Source organism: Nicotiana tabacum, chromosome 7 (genome assembly GCF_000715075.1).
Source record: "Nicotiana tabacum cultivar K326 chromosome 7, ASM71507v2, whole genome shotgun sequence".
Classification (NCBI taxonomy): Eukaryota; Viridiplantae; Streptophyta; class Magnoliopsida; order Solanales; family Solanaceae; genus Nicotiana; species Nicotiana tabacum.
The window spans coordinates 108,581,164-108,591,160 of NC_134086.1; the positions used below are offsets into that span (position 1 = coordinate 108,581,164).

The window sequence follows — 9,997 nt, forward strand, 5'->3', positions numbered from 1 at the left end:
GCCCAAAACCCTATATTAAACAATAGAACTCGTCCAAGGGAGGCATGTAATGTTTTAGAGAGTACTTTGGCAAGAAAAACAAGTGTGAGAGATCACCCAAAATATCATATTTTCTTCTTCTCTTTATTTTTCTGGCAATTTTAATCATGAATGTTTTCATAGTTTATTTACCCATTGTCATGAGTAGCTAAATCCTTTGTCTAGAGTTTTGATGGAACCTATTGAAGGATGAACTTCTTGATTATGTTAATATAGTTTGCTAGTTTAATCTCTATTTATTCAATTACGTATTTGTTATAGTTAATTGACATGATCCTCAATTAGTTGTGCCTAATTAGTGTGCATAACTCGGAAGAGAGTGCATATTTAGGTGATTGTTGAACAACACCACTCCCAAAGTATAAGAGAGATCTATAACTGCGGGTTTAAAGGTGTGATTAGGGATAATGAAGTCTTGATTGCAATCTAAAGTGAACTGTAATAAACAAAGCCAACTAGCGTATCTCGGGAGAGTGCGTCTAGTAAATTATCATGATTACTCGGGAGAGATTCACGGTAAAAAGAGTGTTCATGATTGATAGAGATGTGTTGGTAAATCTATATGAAACATAAACAGAAGGGATTCCATCAATAAAGAAAATCACTACCTTAGAACCTTCTTATTATTGTTCACAAATTAAGCATATTTAGTTTACAACTGTTTATTGACTTTCAATCTTAGTTATTAAATATACCATCAACTGTTATTCACAACGTTTGGGGAAGTTGATTCTAAAGAATTTAGTAAGTCCAACGAAAGTAATTGATAGGTTAATTCTCTGTGGATTCGACTCTGGGCATAAATACTCAGGTTATATTTGCAACGTCCGCATTGTCCTTTTATAAGGCATAGTTGAGCGTGATCAGTCTATGTACACCCTTAATATATAGTATTGTTATGTCAATCGTCAATTAGAATATAAACAATTATTAAGATGCATATACCAAAAAATACATACATTATAGATAAAGGACAACCGTGAATCATTTGAGAGATCGAGGTTAAGTATCAATAATTTCCCATGGGATTGGACCACTTTAATTCATTTTAATAAAAGGGAATTATATGAATCATAAAGAAGATGCTCTAACAAACAAAATTCATTTAACAAGCAATCTGCACATGGAAATAGCATTAAAGAGATTTTGTACGATAAACCAGAAAAATTACATCCATGACAAAATAGTCTTCGCCATATTGTTTACTTTTACCCTAACGTCATTGAGTTTTTGAGATTCAAACTCACGAGGTTAGAATTTTAAAGTATAACATTTTGGTAATTTTGTTATCTTAAAAGACATTCCTGTAAATCACTAATCGCTAGCTGTAAACTTAGACAAATTTAGCTAACCATTAGTTTCTCCATCATTTCTTGGTTAGTAATCAACATACAACAGAAATAAGTACAATCAGAGGCGGACCTACCCTTAGGGTAAGGGGTCACTAGCTCTCGATAATTTTGAGAAAAATATATGTCAATATGTGTATATATTTCAAATAACACGTATATATTTTGATTGACACATTAAGACTCAAAGATTAGACAGTTACATTAGTTGATTTGGGGACACGATTTAACTTTTAATGCGCTGTGTACGTTCGATTCCCACGCCAGCATTTGCTTAAATTTTTATTCGATAGTGATAACCCCGCCACTTCCAAATCCTAGAGGCGGACGCCCCAGCAGTTTAATTTTTACATATTAACCGTGTAAAAGAATTGATAATCGTCTCTTACAACATATATATTAAAGTTCACTATTAATCTAAATTTTTTAATGTATACCTAAGTTAAAATCCAAAATGCGTATGAATCAACATACTATCTAATTAATCATTTATTCTTTTATTGATTTCATGTTATACAACAATAACAATCCAGTATAATCCCGCTAAATGGGATCTGGGGAGGTCAGTGTATACGCAGACTTTACCCCTACCCTGAGATAGATAGGTTGTTTCCAAATAGTCTCCCGACATGTTTCCCTCATGAAAGTTGCTTACCATTACAGCGACCCCACGTGTTATACCCAAAGTAAATCTTGAAACCCAACGTAATCTGTGTCTTCACACTCTCCAAGGAACTTGCAAACAAAAAGCACCCTATAGAAATTCAGGAAAAAATCTTTTTACCGACCACATCTTACCAATTTACAGAAAATAATTGGACAGTAGAGAAAGAAAGACAGCAGATTCTCTTTATATATTTCTAATATAAGGTATAAACAAGTCACGTAAATGGACCCCATTAATAAAGTTTTATTTAATTTTTTTCATTTATCCATCACGGGTTGCTACAAAACAACATGCGTTTGCTATTATGTCTATACAACTCTTCTTCTCCTCCTATAAAGAAACCAAGATTTTGCCTCTCATTTCACAGCTTTTCTTCTTAGTTCTTCATTTTTATTTTTTTTCTTTAACAAGGCAATGGCCTTGACGTATAATAATATGAAGAAACAACACTCTGTTTTGCTCTGTTTCTTCTTTATTTTAAGCCATTTTGCCTTAGAATTCAAGCCAGTTTTGGCTCAAACTACATCTCCTGCTTTTGCTTGTGATGTTGCAAACAATCCTGGGGTAAAGAACTTTGGCTTTTGTGATGTCTCATTGGATGTGTCAGCCAGGGTAAATGATCTAGTAAAAAGATTAACATTGGAGGAAAAAATTACTATGTTGGTGAATACAGCTGGAAGTGTAAGTAGACTTGGAATTCCAAAATATGAGTGGTGGTCTGAGGCTTTACATGGGATTTCATACACTGGTCCTGGAGTTAAATTTAATGGTGTAGTTCCTGGTGCCACTAGCTTCCCTCAACCCATTCTCACTTCTGCTTCTTTCAATGAGACTCTGTTTGAAACCATTGGAAAGGTAATATTATTGCTCCTTCTTTCACCTTTGTTCATCATTATTTCTTGTTATTATTAGATTGGTATCTTAGTGTTTATCTTTTAAATTAGTGCACTTTACTGTCCTAATTTTTCAGCATACTAGTTCCACTGATTATGAGCGGTCACCTTTAATTATTTTTTAGCTACCTGATAGCGTAAAACTTTTTTCTTCTTCTTGAAAATTGAATTATTAGCCATTTCGTAATAATAGCCATTTCGTAATAAATGCTTGATTGGTGATTTGTTGTTCATTAGAAAACAAATAACCTATAAACTTCTAACAAGATAATAAAAAGGTGAAGGCCAATTTGTAGACGTACGTCGCCATCATGGCATTATCTTAAGACCACTGTTTTTTTTTTTTAATTTCTTTAAATCATAGATTGTATTTTTTGAAGACGGCACTAACTTGTGTCCAATTTTATGACTAATACATGTTCATATGTCGTCTTGTTGATGTTAAATTGATTGTTAAAACTATTTGCCGTGTGAAATTAAAAAGGGCCAATAAACAGATCCTTTAGAGATTTACTTTTGGGAAGTAGGATGGAGTCATTTTTCGAACAATGGATTCTTAAATCAGCAAAAAGCATGTTTATTTAATAATTAAGTGGACATAAGAAACTAAGATATATGCAAATATTTTTTGTTGGAAAAGTTTACCCATTTGGGCATGTATTTTAAAAAGAATTCCAGCTTGCAAAATATTTTATTTAGTCACGTAAAAGATTGCATTAAGTTCAGAAGTTTTTTTTTTTTTTTTTTTTTTTTTTTTTTTAAGTTCAGAAGTTTGGTTGAGATGTTTACATCTTTTTTGAATGACCATAATTGACAAATCCATGCACCAACCAATCATTCATTAACCAATCAATCATGCTAAATTGCCCATCCAACCATACGGTTATGATAGGGATATATTATACTGTCCTTTTTGATAGGAAAATGACTTGTCCTGTTTAGATCTTCATGTGATTAATGCTCAAAAAAGCAGTTGGAAGTTAAAGATTAAAAAAAATGGATTTACATTATATACAATGACAGTGTTAAGATTTATTTTACATTGATCTGTCATAGCATGTTAGTTACCATTTTTGCTACCAGATTACTAATTTGTGTTTATCAGCGCATACAACTTGAACTCAAAAGATAGTAATGTTTACAGGCGGTATCCACTGAGGCTAGAGCAATGTACAATGTTGGTTTAGCAGGCTTGACATATTGGTCACCAAATGTGAACATTTACCGCGATCCCAGATGGGGAAGAGGCCAAGAAACACCAGGAGAAGATCCAACACTCGCCAGCAAGTATGGTGTAGCTTATGTTAAAGGTTTGCAGCAGCGCGATGATGGTAAGAAAGACATGCTCAAGGTTGCTTCTTGCTGTAAGCACTATACAGCTTATGATGTCGATGATTGGAAAGGAATCCAACGTTACAATTTCAACGCTAAGGTATTGCTCTATTATTGCCCTCTTTCTTGAAAACCTGCAAAAACAATTAGTCTATTTTTATTATGATACTAGTAAACATTGTGTTCTTTTTGTTGTGGTGAGTAGGTAACACAGCAAGATTTAGATGATACATTTAATCCTCCATTCAAGAGTTGTGTTGTTGATGGAAATGTAGCCAGTGTGATGTGTTCTTACAACCAAGTCAATGGCAAGCCTACCTGTGGTGATCATGACCTTTTGGCTGGTGTTATCAGAGGACAATGGAAATTAAATGGGTATATTTGACTGTTTCATATGTAATATTATAATCTTTCGAAAAATATTTGGAGGAATTCATGAACTAATACAAGTATGGTACATACAGATATATTGTTACTGATTGTGATTCATTAAATGAGATATACTGGGCTCAACACTACACCAAGACACCAGAGGAGACTGCAGCTTTGTCTCTAAATTCAGGTTAACCATTTTCAGCCCCTTTTAGTTGGACTAAATCAACGATAACATCAGTCCTAAGCAAACATATATAATGTGACATGCTTGTTTTGACCTCACTAAATCAAGAATTTGCTAAATGTGATAGGGCTGGACCTGAATTGTGGTTCTTGGCTTGGTAAATACACTCAAGGTGCTGTAAACCAAGGACTAGTAAATGAATCAGTTATCGATAGAGCAGTCTCAAACAACTTTGCTACGCTAATGAGACTTGGATTCTTTGATGGTGATCCGAAAAACCATGCCTATGGAAGCCTTGGTCCCAAAGATGTGTGCTCCCCAGAACACCAAGAGCTAGCTCGTGAAGCAGCAAGACAAGGAATTGTCTTGCTTAAAAACAGTGCAGGATCATTACCTCTGTCCCCCAAATCGATCAAGTCTTTAGCAGTCATTGGCCCTAATGCCAATGTTGGCTATACCATGATTGGCAGTTATGAAGGTACACTTTGGATACTTTCCTACAAACAATCCCATTAATGAAATGACTTTAAGTCCTATACACTGACGGTGTAAAGATTCGTTACACATTCAGTGTATATAAGTTAAAAAAACACTAGTTTCTTGTATTCAATTTCTTTAAAACTTGCAGGCACTCCATGCAAGTTAACAACTCCACTGCAAGGACTAAATGCATCAGTTGCTACAGTTTACCACCCAGGCTGTTTCAATGCCAGTGTGTCTTGTGACCCAGCACTAGCTGATGATGCCAAGAAAATAGCAGCTGCAGCTGATGCTGTGGTATTGGTAATGGGATCAGATCAATCTGTTGAGAGGGAGAGCAAGGACAGAGTAAATATAACACTCCCTGGACAACAATCACTTCTTATAACTGAGGTTGCTAGTGTTTCAAAGGGACCTGTAATCCTAGTTATCATGTCTGGAGGTGGTATGGATGTACAATTTGCTGTTGATAACCCTAAAGTTACAAGCATTGTTTGGATTGGTTTCCCTGGTGAAGATGGTGGTGGTGCCCTAGCTGATATCATCTTTGGATATTACAATCCAAGTAAGTTTTCTCTTTCCATATTCAAGTAAACTTTACCAAATCAAGATCTAAATTTCTTTTTTAAGAGGTTTAGTTCATCAATGCTGCATAAATGGCCTTCATAGGGCAAACCCTCTCCCCACCTTATGGTGTTTTAAAGGCAAGTCGATGATGCCATAAGTCAATGGGAGGGTGAGGCAAGAGTCCTTCACTGCGCTATCTAGTGAGGATAATATATCCCATATAGTAGCATAGTCTTATCCCGCTATTAGTAGTCGAAGTGTGGGCGGACTAATTCAAGAAAAACTTTCACATGTGCCTTTAGTACCTAATATAGGCATATATCCTGAGCTGTGAGGTTTAAGGAGAGCCTTGCAACAACGATAAAAGTTGTCTCAGTGTGACCTATAGGTCATGAGTTCAAATCAGTCACTAATGTTTGTGTTCGGCTACATCACACCCTTGGGGTGCGGTCCTTTCTCGGGTCTTGTCTGATCATGGGATACCTTGTGTACCGGTCTATCCATTTTTTTTTATCCTGATCCATGTGGTTAAGCCTCATTAAATCAAGATCATAATTTTTAACACATTCCCCTATGACTAAATGCCTTATAAATTTTGTTTGGAATGTTGCAGGTGGAAGGCTTCCAATGACATGGTATCCACAATCATATGCAGACAAAGTTGATATGACTAACATGAACATGAGGGCAGATCCTAAAACAGGATTTCCTGGAAGAAGTTACAGGTTCTACAAAGGTCCAACTGTTTTTAACTTTGGAGATGGATTAAGTTACTCTAACTACAAACACCACCTAGTACAAGCACCAAAATATGTCTCCATTCCTCTAGAGGAAGGACATGCTTGTCGATCGACGAGGTGCAAGTCCATTGATGCTGTTAATGAGCAGAGCTGCAGCAACTTAGGATATGACATTCACTTGAGAGTTAAGAATGTTGGAAAAATGAGTGGAAGTCACACTGTTTTCTTGTTCACTTCACCACCCTCAGTTCACAATGCACCTCAGAAACATTTGTTGGAGTTTCAAAAGATTCATTTGACACCACAAAGTGAAGGGATTGTTAAGTTCAAGTTAGATGTATGCAAGCATTTGAGTGTAGTTGATGAGGTTGGAAACAAGAAAGTTGCTTTAGGTTTACATGTGCTTCATATAGGAGATTTGAGACATTCCTTGACTGTGAGGATTTAAAGAAATCCTCATGGTCCTATTTCTTTACCTTTTTTTTGGATCATTTGTTCCTTTTTCTCAAATAGGGGAGTGGGAAATATGAAATTATCAATCAGTTGAGGCAATTGTAACAAAATTTCTTATTTTGTCAAAATGTCCAACTTATGTAGAAGAAAGAAAATGTTAAAAGTTAAATGAAGTTTCTTCTTATTTATTTCTTATTCTTTTTATTCTCTCTGCCTTTTTATTTGGTATATCTACATTACAACAAAAGAAATTATGGAACAAAAAACTATGGATTTGAGGTGTTCCAATGGTTCAAGATGTGATAGAAAAGAAAATTAACATAGATAACCCAAAAGAGAGCGATACTATAGATTTGTTTGCACTGAGAAAATTCATGTATAAATATTTAACATCTAGATTATTAGTAAGTTAAAGTATTATTATTATAACATAATCCTAGCATAATAAAATGCTGACGATAATGTCTGTGTCCCTAGGTGTTAGTATTTCGTTCGTTACTCCATAAAAGAAACTTGCCATAAGTTGAAAAACTGATAAATTCTATAGTTCGTTTAGGTAGAGAAAAAAAAATCAGAAATACCCTTATTTACCACTGCTAATTAATAATTAGCCATAATTTTAAAAGTAATCGAATTTTGCCACTTTTTCATGTGAAAATAAAATTTGAACAAAAACACTATTAAAAATCCGGTAAAACAGCAGCATCATATGCTGGAGTTTGAAATTTTTTACATATGAGATTTTAACATAATTTAATGGAATTCAATCATTTATAACGTGTTGGAGTTCTAACATAATATGTTGAGAAGTTTATATGCATGAGTTCCAAAATCTAGCATATTATGCTTGAACTTTTTGTGTTTCAGCTAGGATACTTTTGTGAAGAATTTATCTCCGTCTTAAATAGTACTCCCTCCGTTTTATATTATATGAGGTAGTTTGACTTGGCACAGAGTTTAAGAAAAAGAAAAGACTTTTGAAACTTGTATTCTTAAAAGTTTAAGGGGTAAAAAGTTTGTGAGGCCATGACATTTGTGTGGTTATAAAAGTTTCTCATTAAGAATAAATGAGTAAAATGAAAGAGTTTAAAGTTGAATTATGTCCAAATTTTGAAATGTGTCATCTGTTTTGGAACAGACTAAAAAGGAAAGTACCTCATTTAATATGAAACGGAGGAAGTAATTTCTTTTTAATAACTTTGCAAACCCTCACTATTTTTCATTTAACCACTCATAAAAATGGCTATGCCAGGCCATTTTGACTGCATTAATTTCCTTTGGGCCTTTTTCCAACTGGGCTACGGCTACAGATTGGGAGCTTCGTCCACTTGGGCCGTTTCCAGGAGGAGGGCATCTTTGGGCTTTGGCCCATGTTATAGAAATGAAACAAAAACAAAAGGGGAAATTACCCTCTATAGCCCCTTAAAATTTTAATAGCCCATGTATTGGGCTACTTACAAAAAATGGCCTTTCGGCCCAAACATATTGCATATGGTAGCCGAAAGGAATGAGCATGACAACACAAGTGCCTGTAGCTCAGTGGATAGGGTGTGTATTTCCTAAGTTGAAGGTTGCAGGTTCGACCCCTACCTGGCGTGATAGAGCAACCCGTTTTTGCCTTTTTAAATTGTATTTTGTACTTCTTGATCTAATAATATTAGCTAAGAATTGAATGAAATATGCAATGCATGTCATATACGAAATGTCTAGTTTGTATAATAACATTCTATTTTGTATATTTTATGCATAGTGACAGTCTATTTTGTATAGTTTTTGTATAGTAACATCTATTTTGTATAGTAACAGTCTATTTTATATATTTTTTGTATAGTAACATCTATTTTGTATATTTTTTGTATAGTAACAGTCAATTTTGTATATTTTTGTATAGTGACAATCTATTTTGTATAGTGACTTATTTTGTATATTTTCTGTATAATGACAGTCTATTTTTGTAGATCTATTGTATACAATATGTATAATGATTGTCTATTTTGTATAATTTTTGTATAGTGATAGTCTATTTGTATATATTTTAACTTTATGCATAGTTATCTCCTCTCATCTTCCTCTCATTAAGAGACCAGCCACTGGCATCCATAGCCTCACAGTTGTCGAAAATGGTAACAAGATTGCCGGAGTTTTAAAGTTTCAGGCAAAGATCTTCAAAATATTAATTTCATATTCACAGAAACTATAAGAGAAAATCAGAGAAAGAAGACAAGGCCATGAGAGTCGTGGTTGGCAGAGTTGCTTCTTCAACGGCGAGGACACCTGCATCCATGGCCTCACAGTCACCGAAAATGGTAACCACAATATTATAAAAACAGTAAAAATTGTGAATCAATCAATTAATTATGTCACAAAACACAAACTAATGGAGATTTAGAAAAACCAGCACAAAATTAAAATTGAAAAAAAATATACTGGGTAGATTCTGGTACTACAGTACTATGTTCTGGAGCTGGTTCGAAAATGTAATGTGTTTGTGGTTCAAAAGTGGTTTCTTGATTATGGGGATGGTCAAAGTTGTAGTCTTTAACAGGTTCTTGAGATCTATGGTTATAGAAATTTATGAATTTGATGCGTTGAAGAATAGAAGGAGATCTAGTGAGTTTAGTGGGTTGTTGCTCTTGTTGTGATTTTGTGAGTAACCTTGTTCTTGTTGGTGTTGTTCTTGTTTGGGAGGGTGATTTTGTTTTTGGTTAGCCAAGGAAGAAGTAAAAGCAATGGTACCAATCATGACATTGAGAAGAACAAAAAGGACAGTAGGAGTGTGGCATAAAATTGACGGCGTGAGAGAGAAGAAGAAAGACAGTAAGGAAGAAAGATAGGGATGGGAGGCGACGACTGGCGCTTGTCATTATTTTTAGGCTATAACTTCTATGGGTCAATTTGTGGGCTACCGATTGAAATTT

At 34.6% G+C, this 9,997-nt stretch overlaps 1 protein-coding gene across 1 annotated transcript; it reads left to right on the forward strand.

The window, feature by feature from the left end:
* Positions 1-2,270: 2,270 nt before the first annotated feature.
* Positions 2,271-7,267, forward strand: LOC107816752 (beta-xylosidase/alpha-L-arabinofuranosidase 2). The gene is made up of 7 exons (XM_016642489.2): positions 2,271-2,910; positions 4,093-4,380; positions 4,486-4,655; positions 4,745-4,842; positions 4,967-5,317; positions 5,468-5,884; positions 6,500-7,267. Exons 1-7 carry the CDS (start codon positions 2,470-2,472, stop codon positions 7,072-7,074), a joined length of 2,340 nt encoding a protein of 779 aa, XP_016497975.1. The 5' UTR covers positions 2,271-2,469; the 3' UTR covers positions 7,075-7,267.
* Positions 7,268-9,997: the final 2,730 nt, after the last annotated feature.

What these genes read in the sequence shown, in the direction of transcription:
- LOC107816752 (XM_016642489.2), top strand. Translation starts at nt 2,470, where the DNA reads ATGGCCTTGACGTATAATAATATGAAGAAACAACACTCTGTTTTGCTC. An exon ending in GTTACAATTTCAACGCTAAG is followed by an intron (nt 4,381 to 4,485) that starts GTATTGCTCTAT and finishes TGTGGTGAGTAG; the next exon opens with GTAACACAGCAAGATTTAGA. An exon ending in CATGATTGGCAGTTATGAAG is followed by an intron (nt 5,318 to 5,467) that starts GTACACTTTGGA and finishes TAAAACTTGCAG; the next exon opens with GCACTCCATGCAAGTTAACA.